This window comes from Lissotriton helveticus, chromosome 3_2, assembly GCF_964261635.1.
Source record: "Lissotriton helveticus chromosome 3_2, aLisHel1.1, whole genome shotgun sequence".
NCBI lineage: Eukaryota > Metazoa > Chordata > Amphibia > Caudata > Salamandridae > Lissotriton > Lissotriton helveticus.
In genome coordinates, this window is record NC_136062.1 from 85,166,265 (window position 1) to 85,188,282 (window position 22,018).

General features: G+C 44.5%; 1 protein-coding gene across 1 annotated transcript in view; it reads right to left on the reverse strand.

Moving 5' to 3' along the window:
• GNB5 (G protein subunit beta 5) overlaps positions 1–22,018 on the reverse strand; it is a 259,462-nt gene that overhangs the window by 154,313 nt on the left and 83,131 nt on the right. Inside the window, exon 5 of the mRNA XM_078684840.1 lies at positions 19,875–20,007. Within this exon, the coding sequence (XP_078540966.1) occupies positions 19,875–20,007 (133 nt within the window). The remainder of the gene's footprint in view (positions 1–19,874; positions 20,008–22,018) is intronic.

Here is a 22,018-nt window from a genome sequence, read left to right on the forward strand (position 1 = left end):
CTTGTCCTCTCTTCGATGGCTTCCGATTGAGGCAAGATCTATTTACAAAACTGCTTGCATCACACACAAAGTGTTGCACACGTCCTCCCCTTGTTACCTGGCAAATAAATAGAAATTATCCGGAGGCTCTCGACCCTCTCGCAATGCGGAAAAGCTTCTGCTTGAGCCCCCGTCTTCAAAAGGGAAAGATCGATGGCACAATCCTTCTCAGGCAATGCAGTGAGAACCTGGAACTCACTCCCCCCATTGCTCTGTGCCACCTCCTCTACCCGGAACTTCAAAGCTGATCTCAAATCTCTTCTCTTCCGAAGACACTTTCAGAACTAATACTTTCATACTCGGGCCCCTCTTGAAACTTCGCTCTTCATTGTCAATTTTTATTTTTTCCTGTACATTCCTCACCCCTGCGTGCTGTGTTGGATTTTGTGTTTGTGCACCCTTCATTTTTAGGTCTCGCCTACACAGTGCGCATGCGCTGCTTAGGCAAAAAGACCTTTTCTGATCGCCAGGGCTTTTCTGCCAAACACCTGCACGCGTCCCATTGCCTTCAATGGCAACGCTTGCACATGAGGCGATTTACTTGCGGGAGCACGCGCCACCATATGGTAGCAATTATCGCTCCCACAAGTAAATCGCGGAAGCCCCCCGCCTCCCCCATGCTGCCGCGCGTGCTTGTTTATGTGGGATCACACCCTAACCACTACCCTCTCGTACATTTCTGCTACGCTGGGTCCCCACAACCTCCACCTGTTACACACTCTTGCAAGCACTGGAGTGTAATGTGCTGCTACGATATCCAACCCACTATTGTAATTGGTGTCCGTTCTCTCAAGGTTCACCACAGCAGTACGATTCAGTCTCCAATGCGTTTTTGTGCCCTTTGCTGACAGACCTTGTCTGAGGGCTTTAATTCACAGCGTGTTGCTCCTCCACTTGCTGTATTTCTCTCTCTTCGCCCCTCCGGGTGGCTGGCCATACGCCTACTCAGCACTTGGTTGTCGCACACAATGGCTCAGCCGGGGTCCATTCCTCGCCATCCCGACCGAGTCACAGCGCCATCTGTGTGGGGGGCTCTAGTGCAAAGTGCCGGTGCCGGCAATTGATCGTGCTCTCCCACACAGGTTTAAGATTTCGGGTTCTGAACCACTGGTTGTGGATGGGCACCGCCAGTTCTTTTGTTTCGTTGCGCAACGTTCCTGTGTCTTCCTGAAAGCCGGACCCATCCCCGATCACTCCGCCGGCTGCCTGTCGTCCCGGGCCACGATCACTGATTGCTGAGTCGGATTAATTGCTGGCGGGCACTAATTTGCATTGTAGCTGTTTTTTTAAACCCTTAAAATGCACAAATAGTTTTATCTAGCAATAGCAGACTTACCCGAATGAAGGGGAAAATATGTTGCTGTACAGTGTTGATCTCTGTGCACGCTTTGTTTCCCGGTATTTTTTTTCTTCATGTGCGCGCAGAAGGAAAGGATTGTAGCTTAATAGTTTCTTCATATGCATATTATCCTTGTGGCCTAATGGCTAAGGCACTGGCCTCCCAAGCCTGGGGTTACGGGTTTGAATCCCATTTGGGGTGGGGAAACAAACAGTTCTGTTTTTTTTTATTTTTGTCAACGCAATAATATTTTTGTCAACTCAATAATAATAGCCGTCTACACATCCCTACTGTATCAATATTTCAGGCAAGTTTGTGAAAGATGCCAGTTTTTCCCACATCCGTGCCAAACTATTTGGCCAACTCAGCTTAAATTCTGACTTATGCTCCTGAACGTCTTGAAAATTAGTCAAGTTACTCCTTTACTAATAAAACAAGAAGCAATGTCAGAATATCGTAAATAACTAGCATTTGGTAGTCTGCCTCCCTGACTTTGCTGATGTGCTGGAGAGCTGTGCTGTGGAAACAACTAACAATTTTCATCTAAGACTATAAATAACTATTTAATCAGGTCTTGCTCTAGTACAGAGACTTATATGCAAATAGTGGATTCTCAGTGCTGCTCATGGATCATCCAATCGAAATCTGCGGCAGTCTTAAAAGTGTTTGAATCCTACGTGACCAACTGCAACTCCCTTTCAAGACCCATCGTCCTTACACACGCGATTCCACAGCTTCTGTTTCTTCGCAGGTCTTTCATTTGTATGTGACCTCGACTCTACCCTGAAGTGTCCAAACCTCTACAACGAAGACAAGCAGCTTTAACTGTTATGTGTATCCTGTGAAAGTGTGATGATGAATTCAAGGTTTTGGGTGTGTGCTGTGTGATGCCTTCCATTTATTTTTAATAGATGGAGAGAAGACATGGTGGTGGCCAAATGCGTAACATGGAACATAGTTTACCTCTTAACTAAATGACTTCTGCCTCCTTTGTATGAAGAACCTACCCTCTCACTGCACGACTGAAAATCTATCACAGGCACCTAAAACCAAAGACTAATATTTGTGGCATCGTCCAGGATCCTCAGAAACCCCATGCCCCACCCCACTCCGTAAAATGTAAGGCCGGACCCTAGTTACCCTGCAAAGACGCATGTAAAAAGAATTGCTCCATTGTAGGACATGGCATGCCATGCAGCTGTAAGTAATTTTGTGAAACTACCAGTTACTAGCAAGCATTGCCAAAGCCAATAGGTCTGGCCTATGAGAGCTATTGGCGTTCGCAATGTTCGTAGCCATGCTGTACAACATTGTGAATGCTTTGCAGTGTGGCTGACAATTTTAAACAAACATTTGTTTGAGCTATTCGCATTATAAATGACAATGTCTTTTATTTATGTTTTGGTTTTTAAAACAAATAAAAGGCATTGTCATTTGCAATGTTCATAGCTTAAACTCTCGCAAATGCGAGACCTATTGCATTGCAAATGCTTGTTAGTCTTTGTAATGTTCTATTTTGTACCACTTTTCTCTTGTAACGTAACTAGCTCTATCGTACACCGCACTGACACTTTCGGGTAATGTCTGTGCTTTATAAAAATGCACTAAATAAAAAATAAATAAAACATCGCGGAGTTGACCCCAGAGGGAAACTTCTAAAAGGACATTTGCCATCCGAGATCACTGTCTGCCATCTAGTGGCAGATCTCGGGATCTCTTTGTGCAACAAATAACTGTATGGAGCATGCTTCACCTGTAACGAGGGAATAATTTAGGGGCGTAGCGTGGGCAGTAAGATTCTAATGCTAAGGGGACTGGGGGCGGGGGGGACTGGTTAAAATACATAATATAAGAAGTAGGGCTTGGAGGGGACTTAAAGAGCAGTAGAAAGGGAGCGGAGAGGGGGCGATTGTTAGGGATACTTAAAACTCAATATTTTGTAAAAGAAATCATTTTAAGACCTTTAAAACACTAGTGTGTGTGTTTGTATGTAAAAATCCCAATCGAAATCCGATAAACATCTCACCTTACCCGACGAAAAGCACAAGTGCCCAGCTATTTACTATAGAATTAATGTAGTAGGGGGGAGGGGTGGTAACACCTTAACACCCCACACAAACCCCCACTTTGAAGCTATGCCCCTGGCAAAGCAAATTTAATATGACAAGCAAATAATAGCATAAGAAAAAAATAATGTACGTTAGGGCACATTTGTGGGGTGAGGGACACAAAAGTGAAAGTGAAAATTATAGCACAATAGAGGTGAAGACAATGCAGGAGGAGGGACGACCTAAGAGTAAGAGAAAGCCTACTAGTGACATTAATGGTGGAATTATAATTTCCTATATTATTTTTGTTAAAGCCCAATCTGAAAATCGAGGAGCCCAGTGCTATATCAGGAGCAAAAGGATGGACCCACGAGTAGCGAAGATCACCAGTAGGCAAACTAATATGGCAAATATTATCTCCCGTCTCTCACTAAATAAGAGCACAACCAAGCTACAGCTAGCCTCTGACAAATAATTCACCAAATATCACTCTTGTCTACATTTCGATTTGGCAGGCGTGCACTTACAGGATCTTCACAGGTGTAGGACAGCTGGACATCTCTTCCGTGGGTCCTGCCCTTTTTACAGTTCTACACTCCTGATATACAATTAATTTATGTAATAAATAATAAAAATCAGGCCATCACTGATTGGTCATTTTTTAAATATCTTTATTTATTGTGTCATTCATTTGTAAATACAATATTTAGAGGCAAAACCCTGCGTCTTAAAAATAGTAAAAAGTGCCACAATGAAGTCTATAGTGATTGCAGTCCCCTTGTTCAAGATAGCATGTCCATGGAGGGCTATCACATTACAGTGCCCATTTCCCCACCCTAATCCGCCATACCTGTACCGGGTCCTCCCTCTCCATGATCATCCAAGGGGGTGTCTCAGAGGGCTTCCCCCACTCACTAACCATCCCTCCCCAGTGAGAGTACCTCAGTGGCAGCTCCCTGTATTGTTTCTTGCTCCCCATCAGGGGGAAGGGTGCGGCCTCTGTCAGGCCTCCAGTTCATCAACCCCCTCTTCCTGGGATAGATCTTCTCCCCCTGGGTCTAGCAATCTGCGCAGCAGGGGTACCTATATCATACAACTCTCTTCCACCTTCTCAACAGTTCACACCTCTCTCATTCTACTCTCTTCTGCCACTACCAATTCCTCAATAACTCTCATCCAGTACTTAATTTGAGCCGGTTGTTTTCGCAATCAATTAGTTTCCGGTGCTCAGCACCAGTCATCACCACACCCATGACACTTTGCCACATGGTGGTGCTGCTCATCTAATTTAGAAATGAGCAGAACAACGTTTGCTTGTTAAGACAATATACATTAAAAAATACTAATCCCTGCGTCCTTTACCCTTCCTTTAGCTTTGGGGGACCTGGAATAATCTGAACTTTTGCACTTGCAGGCGTCAGAGGCGGTTAGTAGTTGTTTTGGTACGGTCATTGGCAGCGATGACGGGGCAATGCGTGATGCAAGCTGCAGTGGCCTCCTGGTCAGGGCTCTGGTACTTATTATTTTACAAACAATGCACTGCTCTCATCCATGTTTGCCATTCAATGAAAAGCAATTAACCTTTTGGCCAGTATGAGCCCCTACTGCTCAAACTCTCAGTATCTTAGCACCTATGGATGAGGGAAAGAGCCCAATAAACACAGCTTAATCGAGGGCTCCAGATGGATCCTCGTCATGTCCCGTAATTCACCTCCAACCTCAGACTAATATGCAACTACCTCGGGCATGTCCAGATTATATACAGGAAATCAGCCTGTTATATTTTGCATCTAGGGCACTCATCTGGTCAGTGAGGGTAAATGCAATGTAACCTTGCTGGTTTTAGGTATGTGCGATGAAGGATCTGGGAATGCGCCAGTTTGAACTTGGCAGTACTAAATACCTCCCTCAGCTGGGCACATGTCTGTCCCTATTCTCTGTCTATCAGTGGTTCCTGTAAATCCTCTCCCCAATCATTTATTTAGCAGATTTATAATGACCACAGCTACCCCAAGGGGTTTTTCTGGTGCAGGATAGTTGCAGACAGTGATAACCCGAGCCAGTAGCTAGAAGAGTCAAGTTTTCAGATATTTACGAAACGTCAATAAGGAATTACAGTTCCTAGATGGAGAGAGTATGGGCTCCACAGAGTCCGGACAGTGGCTGGGTCCCCAGAGATCCGGATTGTTGCAGAAGAAAAGGATCTCTGTTCTTTCGCCATTAAGTTTTAATGCATTTTTATTCATCCATAAGGAAATATTCCTCAGGCCTACATGAAGCAGTGAAGGGTCCTGTCGATGGTCAGCTGATTACGAGAAGATGACTTGAGAGTCATCAGCGTAAGAAAAAAGAGTGAGCCCACATTTCTCAATGATGTCCACAAGAGGGTGAACATCGATGTTAAAGAGAGGTCAGGGCTAGAGTCTTTGATCTGGAGTCGGCCAAAGACACCTGGAAGGTGCGATTCTTCAAAAAGGAGCTCACCAATTCCAAAGCCTGGCCTTCAATGCCCGAGGCGTCAAGTCCGTCGATCAGAAAAGAGTGAGACACCGTGTCGAATGCAGCACTCAAGTCAAGCAGAATAAGATAAGCCATGCCAACAGAGTCCAGATGTTGTCTGAGACATTCAGTCACCACATGAAGAGTGGACTCAGTGCTGGGAGCAGCCCTAAAGCCAGACTGCGAAGGATGGAGAAGTTGATGAGTCTCAATGAAAGTTGTGAGTTGACAAGCTTTTCCAAAATTTGGAGAAGACCGGACGAAGGGGAATAGGGCTGAAATTTGACCAGCCGGAGCACAGCTGTGTCATTTTATTCGAAGCACACGAGTGGAATATAACCATCTGAGGTTCATTTTATGGGGAGTCTCAGTGGAAAGTCTTTCATTTGTCATACAAGGTATGGACAGTCTCCCAACTTTCACCATACTGCCAGGAAAATAGACACACAGCGCCCTAGCCCTGAGCAGGAACCCCTGTTGCCTTTACACAGCATATGGCAGGGCTTCAGCTAAATCAATGGTAGGTGCTTGGTTTGGAACATTGCTTCATTGTTTGCTCATTATACTTTCAGAAATCTATGGGAAGAGATGCCTTATGAATATGAAGTCAGTATGAGCCGTGTCTGGATCCTGCTGGCAATTCCTCTGTAGCTTCACGACTTGTTTAACATACACTGCCTTTGCAAAGGAGTCAAGTAAGATTTTCTTGACGCAAAAGAAATTAGTAGCAAAGAATAGTCCGAAATAAACTTCAGACTGCACGTGAGCTTTGCTTACTTGCCCGCTGTGCTGTGATCAGAGATGTCTAGTTGGCAGAGTGTGCCTTTGGAAAGATTAAGGCCCAGAAGATGGCTTTTCAATTGCACATATCTTGCTATCCCTGCATGAAGTATACAGACTTTAATGTGTATACCTTTCTGTACTTGACTCTATCTGTCGCCCCTGCCACGAACAGAGTGTTCTCTCTCAGTGCAGTGCTAAGACTGCCCTGAAACCTGATCCAGCTGTACAAAGGCACTTACCTGGTACAGCATAGCTGTGTGTTGAAAAATGGGCACTGTAAAAAACAGCAGGCGTCAGGGAATGGAGGCCAAACAGTGGTGAGTCCCATGATGAGCTGGGGAAAGCATGAGCTCTGTACTCTTGTGTTTGGGTGGGAAGAAGGACTCAGGTCACTGTGTTGGGCAATGGGCCAGAGAGAGAGCTGTGACGGCGCTCAACAAGGAGTATAAGTAGAGTTGTAAGGGGGGCCCACAGAGCAGAAGACCACACATGTCTTTAAACCTCTTTCCATGGAATTGAATGTGGAGGTTTGCGCCAGACCGCATGAAGGGATCAGCTGAAGAACATGGCAGACAGGATCAAAAGTCGGTCTTACTGGCCTGGGCCCTCAGGGGAAGCGGCGCGAGCTGTCTCCCCCTGGGGATATTCGCACACATTGGAGCGGGCCATGCGAGGATTGGCTGAGGGAGCGTCAGGCAGCGCTGCTGAGATTCCGTAGGTGAATAGGCAGGGTGTTTAGGAGCGAGGCTGAGGCGGCAGGGTGCGTTTCTCGGTAGATTGAGGTGGCGTTTTTTTCACCTTTTTAAAGAGACTTTCAGATTTATAGCATTTTGGCAAAATTAATATGAGTGCAGAGCTTGTGGAGGCCCTGCACATTATACAACAGGAGGGGAGAGAGGATATGCTGACGCCTGAGGCACTTCGAGAGATGCTTCCCCCTGCACGGCCACCACAGCGTAAGGCAGCGAAAGGAGTGCAGTCAACGGTGGAGGCATTCAGGAAGACACCGCTGAAGAGAGGAGCTAGGAGGCCGCGCTCTTGGAGTACCGGCGCTGCGAGGGTCCCCGCAGCGCGTGTAGTTTCGAAGGACTTGGCATTTCGCAGGGGCCTTTCCTTTCCACTAAAGGAGGCGGTGAGTCAAGGGGATGCCCTAATCAATTTTAATGATGCCAGTGTCCAGGGCAATGTTAGGCCGCCACCAAGAGAAAAGGGAAGGAGAAGGTTGCGAGGAAAAAGTTGGACAGCCAAAGCGGGTTGGGGACTGTAGTGATATCAGCATTGTCTCCAGACATATGCAGTCAGAAGGTAGTGGACCACCCACTTCAACAAAATGTCTTAAACGCCAGTGGGCAGAATGTGCTGGTGGGTAGGCAAGAAGCTCCTTTGGTTTTTTATTCCAGTGACAGTGAAGAGGGGGAAGAGTTTGCAGTGCAAGCTACAAAAGAGGTTGCAATTTCAAAGGCTCAGAGCAATGTGGTGCACAACAGAGACTGGTTTGGGGGTAATGGAAATTCAGGAGACTTTGAAAGGCCGTTGGCAAAGCGTGGAAGGCCTCGAATTCAGGCACAGACTTCCAGAGACCATGCGAATTATGGTACCAGAGATATGGAGATCGATTTGGGCGGGGACAGTGATGACGAAAGAGAGGATGAGGCTCCGTTTGATGAAAATGGGCACACAGTTGCTTCAGGTGTTTCCTTAAAAAGATGGGACAGAGAATATTTATTTCCGCTCGCCCGCCCGCCACCTGGTTCCCAGCAGGAAGTATGTTACCCCCAGCCACAGAACTTGGAGGGACAGTGGGTTTGGGTGGAGCACGCGAGCGCAGCGGTGGATGAAGTAGCAGATTGGAGAGCTCACAAGACACGTTCCAATTCTCTACAGGGTTCTTGCGACCTTTCTGACAACGTGTTACACCTAACGTAACATCAGGTAAGGCTGTTCTTACCACTGTTCCAGCGACAGTGGGGGATCATCGTTATCCTTATTGTGACGGATCTAGAGCAGATTTTGTGTGGTTGAGCAGACCTAAAGAGCGGAGGGCTGTTTCTACTTGGAAAACCTTTGATGGCGGTGTTGGGGACGGGGCATGTCCCAGCACAAGTGCAACACCGCAGAGGGGTTTTGAGGGTGTTGGCGAGCAATATAGGATGCATTTAGGGGACAATGAAGGTTTGAATAACAAAACGGTTTCAGAACAGCCAACAGGTATGGTATATAAAAAAGGGAGTAATAAAGGGGGGGCAACGAAAAAGTCTGTTTTATCCTTTCAAATGTCAAGTGCGGACTCATCGCGTACAGAGCAAACGCCGAGAGATTATAATGAGCGGATGTCTCAGACGGAGTTTCAGAAGAGAGCGGAGCAGTTACCTTATGGTAAGCCCCATTGGTGGGCAGTTTGGGAGGATGTACATGAAAAAGGGGACGCTGGGAGATTACAACCGGGATCACAGAAAGTTGTTGACATTGGGGGTAAGAAACGTGGGTTGTCTGACCGCTTCGTTCCACCTGGGACACTAACACCGGTTAGCACAGTGGGAGTTGAAGGGTTGGAGAATAGGCAATCTAGTTTATCTGATGAGTTGTCCAAAGGTGAGGGGTTTGAAAGAACTGTGTCTATTAATATTAAGAGAAGGCTTCCTTACATGGGTCTAGCAATGCCGTTGGGAACCCATTTAGCTGACAAAACCAAACAGAAAATATGGAATGATGAGTTTGTGGACATTTTCAAATTATTACACAGAGATGTACAGGCTAAAGAAGGGTCAAAGGAAGAGGAATGGGAGTTAGCGTGGCGTCCCAGGGTACTTCGTACCATAGAAAATTGGACTTCAGCTTTTCTGATATATGCGAGTATTTATTGTGAAAAATATCAGTAGCTCTTTATAAGTACATGGATATAGTCAGAAAAGCACAAATGCATTTTGGGGGATATTCATGGTTAAACTACGATGAAGAGTTTAGAGCAAGGATTAGTTTATGTGTAGAAAAGCCATGGGGGGATGTAGACTCGGAGCTTTGGCTACAATGGATGTCCACGTCCCACCCACCTGCAACGACACACACGGCAAGTGGGTTGCCAATCACCTACGGGCCCTTTCTGTGGCGTCCCGCCCAAACAGGGGCGGGTGGTTGGGGGCGGGGCAAAGTTCAGGGACAGGAGCCTGCTGGAATTTCAATAGAGGACTGTGCAGTAGACAAATATGTCGTCTCATACATGAATGCTCCCAATGTGGAGGGCGACATCCTCTCACGCATTGTGGTTCCCCAATTGGAGGTTTTCGAGGGCAAAGATTTAGTGAGCAGAGCAGTGGCGCATATAGGGGGAGAGGCGCCCCTTTCCATGCTTTTACCAAAAGGCACCTACACCAGTTAATCTGACAAATCTAAGGCCTTGGTTAGAAATTTACCCAGATACTGAGGCAGCAGCTAGTTTATTTTGGGGGTTCAAAAATGGTTTTAAACTGGGATATCAAGGCCCCGGTCAGCGTAGGTTGCCGGAGGAGGTACAGCGCAAGTTGGACGCTGAACTAAAGGCGGGCAGGATAGCGGGACCTTTTCAACAGTGTCCCCTAGAAAATTTAATGGTGTCCCCGCTGGGCGTGATTCCTAAAAAAGTTGCAGGGAGGTATAGGATGATACAGCATCTGTCCTGGCCAGAAGGCCGCTCTGTCAATGATTTCACCTCAATGACAGATACTTTGGTTTTGTACACCACAGTAGACAAGGCTATTCAAATGGTGACACAGATGGGTAGGGGGGCGGAGCTGGCGAAATGTGACATCCAATCAGCTTTCAGATTACTGCCCATACACCCTTCAGATTTTTAATTACTTGAGATGTTCTTTCAGGACCACTTTTATGTGGATAGAGTTTTACCAATGGGCTGTGCGGCATTGTGTCTTCTGTTTGAAACATTTAGTACTTTTATTCAGTGGATATTTTCACAAGTGTGTGACAAAGGTGCCAGCTGTCATTATTTGGACGATTTCTTATTCATGGGATGGGCTCAGTCATGTCATTGCATGGCAGCCTTTAATAAATTTCAGGAATTGACCAAGTTTTTAGGAGTCCCTTTGGCTCCAGATAAGACAGAAGGGCCCGGTTCAATTCTGACTTTTTTAGTTATAGAGATTGATACCCTGGAAATGACAGCGCACCTCCCAGCTAGTAAGATGCAGGAAATTCGATGATTTTTACTGTTGGTGCTTGACAAAAAGAAAATTGAGTTGAGGCAAGTACAGCGCCTTTTAGGATACTTAAATTTTGCTTGAAGAGTGGCCAGAGCAGGAAGGACCTTTTGTAGGCGTTTGGGTATGGCGCTATCAGGAGCTTCTCTTCCACATCATAGAATCCGAATTTGTAGGGCCATTAAGGACGATTTGAGAGTTTGGTTGTGCTTCCTTGACAGTTTCAATGGAGTACCTTTGCAATTTGTGGATGATGAATTTGTTTGGCAGATTCAGATTTACTCCGATGCTGCAGGATCAAGTGTGTTTGGTTTGTTTTGGGAAGGGAGATGGTGAGCGGAAAGTTGGCCTGAGCATTGGATGAAACAGAGACGAAGTATTGCTTTTCTGGAGTTGTTCCCATTGATTGTTGCCTTGTTGGTATGGGGCCACGAATTTCGGAACAGATCTGTCTTGTTCCATGTGGATAATTTGGCAGTGGTGAACCTAGTGAACAACCAAAAGGTTACGGATTTGAAAGTACTGCAGTTGCTTAGAATGTTCATGCTTCTGAGCCTTAAGTTTAATATGGTTTTCAAGGCTAAGCATGTCCCAGGGGTCAACAATTCCATTGCTGACGCACTTTCTTGTTCTCATTGGCAGAAGTTTTGTGTATTGGCGCCAGGGGCGGACTTCAGCAAAACCATGGTACCACACAACATTTGGGCCCTAGGGGATTGAGGATCGTCCAGCTAGTCGAGCATTCCATAGCACCTTTGACTAGGAGAAGTTATCTACAAGCATGGGAAGAATTTTTGAGTTATAAGAATTGTTTGCATGAGACAGTTTACACAGGGAAATGTGGTGCATTTATTTGTGACTTTGTTCTAATGTTGATAGATAAAGGTTCATCCCACACCACTATTGCGGGAAAATTATCAGGGGTGTCATTTTATGGCCAATTGCTATGGGGTTTCGATCCAGTTGACAACATTTTAGTTGGAAAAATGCTAAAAGGGCTGAATAGGGAAAACGTTATGCCCAAGCAGCTCCGTGCTCCTATTAAGTTTGAGTTATTACAACAAATTCTGGAGCAGCTTTCAGTTTGCTGTTATAATGTTTGGGAAAGGGATCATTTCCGACTTGGAATGATTTGGATGTTTTTTGGCGCATTCAGGGTATCGGAAGTACTGGGTCCGGGTGGGGACAGGGGTTTGTGCAGTGATGAGGTTTCAGTCGTGGGCCAAAAATTAGGTATCTGGCTTAAAAAATCAAAAACTGATCAGCTGGGCAGGGGCATATGGGTTTTTCTAAATGGCAGCGGTGTATCACAATGCTGCCAAGTTCAAGAATGGGTACAGTTTTCTTCTTCAGGTGCATTTCAGCAGGGCCCCATTTTCACTCACATGGATGGTCACAAAATTACGAGTGCTCATCTTTTGGCTGTTCTGCGAAAAGCTCTAACGCTAGTTCGCCAAGACCCAAAAGATTTCGCCACGCATTTGTTTAGAATTGGGGCAGCTACGGAAGCATCAAGACTGGGACTGGATTTGGAAGTTTTGCAACGTATTGGTCGGTGGAAATAAAGTTGTTGTAAGCGATATGTGCATAAATAAGTATGTTATGTAATAATTTTTTGCCGCATGTTAATGTTTTGCCTTTCCATTTAGGTGATGTTTGGGGTGCACCTTGAACCTTAAAAAAGCAAACGTGGATGGTGGGTCATTCCTTTGTTAAATGGGCGGCTCTTTTTGCTGAGAAACAAATTTATGGAAGATCACTCGGTATACCCAGCGCTGGACATGAGTTGGTATGGAAGGGTAAAGGAGGCATGAAATGGGATGACTTATGTCCGACGCTCACAGTTTTGTTTCATGTTAGAGGTTGTCCTGATTATTTAATTCTTCATTTAGGAGAGAATGATTTGGTTGAACTATCTGGTTTAACGCTCATCAAGAAAATGCAATTGGACTTAGCTGTTTTAAAAAACAATTGGCCGGGCACTCGCCTCATTTGGACTGAATTTGTTTATAGACAGTCTTGGAGAAAGGCAAGGTGTCACACAGCAGTCGAAAAAGCGAGAAGAAAGCTGAATAGAGCCATGAGAGTATTTTGTTCAGTAATGCGTATCAAATGTATTGCTCATGAAATGAAATGAAATGAAATGAAAGAATATTTATATAGCGCCAGACTACCCGGAGGCCTCGTAGCGCTTCAGAACCAGAAGTGGCAATTCAATGAGGACACTAGTTGAAAAGATGTGTCTTCAGATGTTTACGGAAGACAGTCAGGCTGCGTGTCTCTCTTAAACACTGGGGAAGAGCGTTCCACAGTTTAGCTGCTGAGTGTGAGAAAGAGCGTCCCCCCCATCTTGCTTTCTTTATCTTTCTAGTGGAGGCTAAAAATAGGTTGCTGGAACGAAGCAACCTAGATGGTAGATAGAATGGCATTAATGGATGGAGAATTTTGGGGCCTGTTTTCCAAATGACTTTATGTGCTATGCACAATGTTTTAAATTGGATTCTGGCATTCATTGGCAGCCAGTGCACCTGACGAAGGGCTTGGTTGGCCGATTGCCTCCTAGGGACTTCGAGGAGTAGTCGGCTGCACTGTTTTGTGCCACCTGTAATTTGTTGATAGTGGACAGAGGAGCTCCCAAGTATAAGGAGTTCCCATAATCTAGCCGGGAGAGAATTAAGGCCTGAATCATAATTCTTCGTGCTGCAAAAGGGAGGAGGGGGAGAATTTTTCGTATCATCCTTAACAAACTGTAGTATGTTGATGATAGTATTGTGGCCTGGAGACTAAAAGTCAGTTTGTCATCAAGCCACACTCCCAGACTTTTTCTATACGGTTTGGGTAGTGGAGCTGGACCCAGACATGTGGGCCATAAAGGGATGGTGGGAGTAGGTGCGGCATTGCCCAACAACATGCTCTCAGTTTTTTCTCCGTTAAGACGGAGGCAGGAGTCATTCATCCATTCGGCTACTGCTTCAAGGCAGGATGTCAGCTTGTCAGACGAACCCGCATCTTGGCCCAGCGATACCACCAGTTGGGTATCGTCTGCGTAGTTGACGATCTTAATGCCGAATGGATGTACCACAGCTGCTAACGGCTTCATGTAAATATTAAATAGTGTAGGGCTCAATGCCGAACCCTGAGGAACCCCACATTCCAATAACTGACTAGATGAGACTATATCTCCCTCAAAGACTTGGAAATGGCGATCACTGAGGAAGGAGGCGATCCAATTCAGTGCAGCGCCCGACACCCCGCTCATTCTGAGGTGGTTGGTCAGGATGGTGTGTCTGACCGTGTCGAACGCTGCACTGAGGTCCAGCAGGATGATGGCTGCCCTTCCTCCTTCGTCTACCAATTTCCTTGCCTCTTCTGTTACTGACAGCAGCGCGGTCTCTGTACCATGGTTAGGTCGAAACCCAGTCTGGGTATCATCCAATAGACTGTTGGATTCAAGATAATTGGTGAGAATGTTATTTACATGTTTTCCCACCAATTTACTGAGCCATGGCAGGAGAGAAATTGGCAGATAATTGGATAGAGTGGAGGGGTCCAGACTGGGCTTTTTAATTAATGTTTTCACCATAGCACACTTCCATGATGGGGGGACTGTACCAGTCGATAAGGAGAGATTTAGTATGTCCATTATGGTAGTTTGGACGGAATTGATTATTGCTTTTAGCTGTTTGGGCGGTGCAGCATCCGTTGGAGAGCCTGAGACTACTTTACCAATAATTGTACCAAGTGTCTCTATTGTCAGAGGGTCCAGATGGTCTAAAATGGGCGCTCCGGTTAAGTTCATAAAAGGCTGCCTATCTGTATCATTTTGATTAGAGGGAAAGGTGTTATATATTGTCTCTATTTTTTCTTTAAAGAACGTTGCAAGTTTATTACAGTGTTCCAAGGCTCCTTCTCTGGCAGGGGGTGCTTGTGTCGGATTATTCAGAGTTCTCGCTATTCGAAAGATCTCCTTGGGAGAATTGGCGGTGGTGGCTATTTTTTCCTCATAAAATTTAGCCTGTTTCTTTTATCTCCTTTTTGTAGCTCCTAATAGCTTGTCTATATATATCTTTTGTGTCCGTCGAGGGAGAGGTTCTCCAGGTTCTTTCAAGTCTGCGGCATGTTTGTTTTAACAATCTTAGTTGAGGGCTATACCATGGCGCGGTGTTTTTCCTGTCACATTTCTGTATGATAACTTTCGTGAGAATGGAATCCAGCGTATTTTGGATCCAGATATTAAAGTTGGTATTTGCCTCTTCAATGTTGGTTCCTATTGCCGGTTGAGTGGCTTTTAGAGAGGTTTGCCATTTATCCAGAGGTAGCTTACCCCACTTTCGGTCGTATATAACATTGGGGGGAGGTGCCTTTCGCATGTTTTTAGTGACCCAGAACAAGGGAATTAAAAAATGATCAGTCCAGGGTAGAGGGATAGGATCTCCTGAAGTGAGATTGTGTAAGTTACTGAATACCGGATCCAGTAAGTGGCCTTTCTCGTGGGTAGGAAGGGGACATTTTAGGTTGAGACCTAAGGCCTGAAGGCCAGATAGGAGATTATTAGTAGCGGACAAAGATACGTCATCTAGATGGATATTAAAATCTCCTAAGGTGGTGTAATTGGCCATAGTTATCACTTGTTCTGAGGCTAAATCAATCAATTTTGGAATAAAATTCTTGAGCGCCTCTGGGGGGCGATATATCAAAGTGCCCGATAGACAATCTATAGGAGATAGCTCTAAAGAAAAAAGAAGATTTTCTCCTTCTGTAAAGGTTGAAGGCAGGATGCGACAGCTATACTTGTCCTTAAAAATAATAGCCAGCCCTCCACCTCTTCCTGTGTTACGATCTAGTCTACATATGTTGTACCCTGGGGGGAGGGCACGAACGATATCTGGTTCATTACCTGTTTGGAGCCAGGTTTCGGTCAAGAATATGGCATCCAAATCATGTTCTTCTATTAAGAGTCTTATTTCTATGCAGTGTTTTGGCAACGATCTACAGTTTAGAAGGGCTACATTATAAAGTGTGGTGGACATAAGGTCTCTGTCCCGATGATCGTATTTTTTAAAATGCCTATGACAATGTTGGCATACTACGATAGGCTCAGCAGGGTCTAATGTGTGTTGACATTTCGCCATTTCGGTGGGTCTTAATTGATGCAATGTAATGTTATCGTAACGCATAATGTTTTTACTAGATGAACGAGGGGTAATAGCCCCTAACCCCGTCCGGCCGCGGACGGGCACAGACGGGCAGGACTCTGGCACGACTCCGGCGCAGATCCGGCGTGTCCGATGACCGCGTCCGCTGCGCGGAGGCATGACCGTATCCTTTTATCTGCAGCTAGAGCGCGTCACTGCGCTCTCCCACACCCAAGATGGCCGCTAAATTGGAATCGGCTGTCCGAGACCGGCTCTCAGCGTCGGTACTCGGCTGAGAGTGGCCCGGTGGTGAGGGGGGGGGGAGAGAGATCTCTAGGAGGTCTCCACAAGTGTCCTGGGTTTGATAATATCACAAGCACAGAAAGTCACCTGTTTAGAGAGGACGGAGTCCATTTATCGCATTTAGGCGTAGCCTATTACTTAATGGGAATAAGGGATATGTTGGCTCATGAGTTAAATGTTAATTTATGGTGCAATTCCAAGTTATAAATCGCTTAAGTTCAAGAGGAGGGTGGGGATCCAGGAAAACTCTTTGGTTTTCCTGGGTGGCGTAAATCGGGGAGGATAAGTCTAGAGCGGGCTTGTCCAGTCCTTCGGGGGGGGGGGGTAGTGGGAGTTTATTGAGAACAATTGAGGGGAAGAATTTAAGGAAAAAAGGTTGGGGAAGCTTAATTCAGTATTGTGACACATGAAAATTATATTGATGATTTTAGTGCGATGTTATATATATATGCAAATTTAAGATGACAAATGGTTTCGGTTTTAATTGCCAAATTGCATCGTTATAATAAAATGGTTATTTGATGGGAATTCATCTGTCTTGAATAAAGTGGCCTTTTCTGCTACAAAATTTGTGTGGTCTGGATTATGTGGGCGATGGGCCCTCAGGGGGAGCGGCACGAGCCTGGGGATGTTCGCACACATGGAGCGGGCCATGCGGGGATTGGCTGACGGAGCGTCAGGCAGGGGTGCGCGCTGAGAATTCGTAGGTGCGTAGGCAGGGTGTTTAGGAGTGCGAGCGAGGCTGAGGCGGCAGGGTTCGTTTCTCTGTAGATTCCACCCAGCCACACTAAAAAAAATACAAAAATAATAATAGAAAAAATAAAAAAAAGATGAAAATGTTATATGAAAGTTTATTTTTGCCACTTCAAGGCATGATATTCCCTAGCAGAGGTTTAAGGGCGTAAATCGGGGGAGGATAAGTCTAGAGCGGGCTTGTCCAGTCATTCGTGGGGGGGTAGGGGGGAGTTTATTGAGAACAATTGAGGGGAAGAATTTAAGGAAAAAAGGTTGGGGAAGTTTAATTCAGTATTGTGACACATGAAAATTATGTTGATGGTTTTGGTGCGATGTTATATATATTTGCAAATTTAAGATGACATGGTTTCGGTTTTAATTGCCAAAATGCATCGTTATAATAAAGTGGTTATTTGATGGGAATTCATCTGTCTTGAATAAAGTGGCCTTTTCTGCTACAAAATTTGTGTGGTCTGGATTATGTGGGCGAAGTGCTTGAAAGATGGAGCGCGCCCTAAAGAGAGAAGGAGCCAGCTCGCAGAGCAGTCGTTCGAAAGCAGATGGAGGCCAGCAGAACATTAGGCTTGCTTTTTTATTTAAATATTATACACATATTTCATATATACAAACATGTGTTTCCGCAAGCTTCTCAAGTCCTGGCTTTTTACTCAAATATAATCTTATTTCCTTTTTTCTTCAGTGCCGAGACCCCTCAGGGTATTTGATGCGCTTTATAAACTCAAACATGTCTTGGAACGGGTTCACCACATCTCTGCTCTTCCTTTGATACTGGTTATCCTTAAGGATGGAGCAGGCTTTTCATTACTGTTCTTTGAACAATCCCTTTGTCTCCATTCATGAGTTATTTGTCTGGATCCCGGCACTTTTTCCAGCCCAATGAATTTCAACATTTCTCTCTCTACAGTTCCTAATGCTGCCTTGTACATCATATTTTGGTACACTATGTCAAAGTTTCTAGAGAGATTCCAATTTTTTAATTCTGCCGATTATCATGACATTAATAACGGAGTTGTTTTCCTCTTGCTTTCCTGTTCGACCCTTGCTTCTTCCTCTAACCGGCTACCTCTCATATAGTTTTATGTCAAAATACCGGAAGCAGTTTACTTTCAAGCTGCACTTGTTTTCTCGCGGTTTATGTACGCAATTAAATTCCTGAATTCGCAGGCCTTCAGAACAATTTTTCTAATTGACAACTAAGTTACAGAAAAAAAAATCTGAACACTAAAACAACTGCGAAACAATCAAATAGCACTGTATTGTGCTGGATTTCCCCCAAAACGCTGCGTCTGATTGGCACATGCTCAGAGAACTTCAACAATAATTTCAAAATTCAATACATATCGATACTTCACTTCTTAACATGATTAAGTCACTAAAATTCTATTGCCATAACTGCAATGGTACCAACAAAATTGGAGCCTCTGCGATACAACGCTTTAAATTGTGTCAGAGGAGGGAGGATCTTTTGTATGAATTAGTGATATTGTGTTAGAAAGTGGAGAAAATCATTAAAATGCCAAGGTTGAATTCAAAGACATTTTAACAATTTACGCAGGGCTCGTAATGAGCTAGAAACGAATACAAATCTAGTAAGTGAACTTCATGTTGTGCAAAACTAAGGGCTAGAAAGATGTACTATTTACTAATTGCAAAAAACTGGTCACAATTTGTGTCCAGTATTTTTGCAACCAGTAAAGAATTTACGAACAATCGAAGTACAAACAGGTCAGTTTGTACAATTCCAATTCGGAGTGAGTTGTAATTCGACCTGCCTCATGAATATTAATGAGATAGGTTGCAAATTGTAACTCACTTCGATTGGAAGCCATGAAAGGGATGGAAGCCCGCTAGGTTCAAAGAACGACAATGTTCGTGATTGCTTTTCAATAAAGAAAACTTTTAAAAAAAATGCAGCCTGATTTCCTCGAAAGAAACAGGGCTCCATTTAAAAAACTTTTTTACTTTTGAGTTTGTTTCAGAGTTAGCATTTGGCGAATGGGCTGCCACTTCGATTCGGATGTTGGTAACTTTTCAATGATTTGCTATTGGGTCTCGGTTGTAAAGTATTGACACAATGCACATAGAATCATTATTTTGAAGGGATGTCTAATACACCTTCCTTCCAGAAACCAAATCAGTATGGGGTCACAGTCCCATTTGAGGAATTGGTAAACGTTTACAGATCCCTAAAATAAGTTTAGCACATTTTCCCCATATCGCAGTGTTTGTGAAAACAAAGAACAATCACAGTGACAGGAAAGTAAAGTACGTTGCTAAAAATCAAATGGCTTTCAGAATATTAACAAACTCTCTTGCTTACAAAAACCCTTACAGTTCTCATATGTACAGAGAAAACAAACCTACGTCAATTCAGAAAAAAACATCCTGACACCCAACCGGCTTATGAACTGGAAAAACTTAATTCAGCATCAATTTGTTGCTGTTACAATGACTTTTCCATCAAAGAAGGCTTAGACCGAATCACGTCAGTCCCTACGTTGTAACACAGTCAATTGATCCTGTTCATGTTTAAACTGAGGCATCAGAATACAAAACTAGAAACCTCAACATGCCATTCTGAAACAAAATAGCAAACATATTGGTAAAATTTACCCAACAAATACAATCATATCATAGACCACAGTTTTTAGGACGAATTTAGGAAACAGGCACATTTTTTTACATAAAACTTATACACTAGCTATTTGTTTTCCACTTATGGATGTTATCTTTTTGCTTTGCTTTTGCCTCGTCACACAGAAATATATAAAAGTGCCTTTACCTGCATATCCGAATTTGTGAAACTACAAGCAGATAAGTAGTTTGTGTGCATTGCAACTGATTTCTTCTTGGACGCCATATTTTCATTTTTGTCAAATGTCAACGGATAAACGGAGCACTTATTGTCCAGGCCCCTAAACCAAGTAGACACAAGAATAAGATAGTCAATGCAAGAAGGCAGTTTATGAGCAAGCTATTGAGGAAAATATAATCTAAACATTCAAAAGTATTCCTTAATATTATTTCCACAGATTTATTTTCTCTTTTTGTTGAGTGCCCCTCTTATTTTCTTTCTTTTATTAGGATCTCAGGTTTTCCATAATGTCGCATTAAGGCACATAAGCAAATGCAATACGTGTAATGCAAAGCGAAAAGAGAAGTGCAAAACTAACAAAAACGTAACAGTCAGGGCAGGGCCCTTGTACAAAAAGGGTATGATGGAGCAATGTCATTGTGTGCCTTCGCGTGCTCAGGCTACTGCTGCAGAGTATTACCTCTAATAGCAATTAGTAATTGGTATCCTGGGTAGATATTTGCTTTAGTGAAGCCCAACATTAAAACACTTCTATTTCCAGTTGGTGCCCCTTTAGAAAGTCCATGACCTGGGAATTATTGCCCTTAGAAAACCATAGGCAGAGGTATCATGCTGCATCCATGCCTTCATACTGCCACAGTTTTCTCACCCCAATGAGTGACATCATTATTTGCTAAATAATACACAGATGGTGTTGTCATGGCGAGGGCTGGCACAGGGGAGGAAGGGCACACAACACCATGGTGGTACAATTAACACTGATGTCCCTGTTCATTCTGACACATCCGTATGCGCTTCTAGGCCACAATAGTGGCTCAGGGAGGCAACATGATCCTGGGGAATACATAGGGTTTCCAAAGTAGGAACTGAACATGCCCTAGGAATAGGCAAGGGAATCACAGTGGATTGTCCAGAACTGAGGGGCTTCAAAGCCACTGTGGTAATTCCAAGAACTGTCTTCACCAGGGTGCACAGACACCCCTAGCAAAAGGGGAATCTCGGCGATTCCCTTGGCGAGAAAATGCTCAGTACCAGTACTTCCTGTTGTGTTTTTGGTGATGACAATATAGGACTAGTAGGAAAGTGCCCCACTTTTCACCTGGTACTGATGCAATTTTGACAGAAGTGCTCCGTGTTCCTGTTATCTTGGTCCCCAGTTCCAGAATTTTCTATAAAACTGTACCTTTAGCACCCTTTGTGAGTCCTTAGTAAATGGTACCCCTGGTACCAAAGGCAAGGAGATTAAAGATGGTCCCTAAGGGCTGCAGCATATATTGTGCCACCCTAAGGGACCCTCTCAGCACCAACATGCAAACTGTCATTGCAGGCTGTGAGCCATAGTGCAGAGAAAAGTGAAGACACAACATGGCATACCTCCAGTGTGCCATGTCTGCAGACACTGCATGCAGTAAAGGGTACCACATGTGTGGGCATATCTGCATAAGCAGATATGTCCTTTGATGTCTAAATCGATTCTTAGATATTACAAGTGAACAGGAAAGCAATTTTCAAACAAACTCCTCCAGAGGAAAGAGCAGAGGCCACACAGGGGAATCTTTGGCGGCACCTTTATTGGATCTGCGGCATTATGCATTTCAGCCTGGACGGCCTTCATCAGACGCCATTATAATCAGGAGGCACTTTTAAACCCATATTTAAATGTCCTGCAACTGTCCCATTGGTGGGGTACCCGCTCTGCCCCCTTCTGTGTCAGCTCACCGTCCCGCTGTTCATTGGAACTGCAAGTCCCAGAATGCTCCTCGATTCATGTAGGTGGTGCATGGGGAAATCTGTATTATTCCATGTGGATTGGTGGGGTACAGGGCAATCCTTGATGTTGTCTAATGCCAATTTCATGCTGTAGATTCAATCCCAGGGTCTCCTCGGGTCCCCCAAACTGCTTCATCCCCCAACTCCAAGACTCACTTTGGGCGGGGGCAGGAATGACAGTGCATCCCGCCACATGAAAGCAATTTTGAGTACATGTGCTAGACACTGGTGTTTACGAGTTCTTCAGCAACCTGATGGCTTCACTGAAACTAGAGATGTTTCGTATCAAACACCTCGTATTAATGAGCCCACTCTGATTTAACTGATGGATTTATTAATAC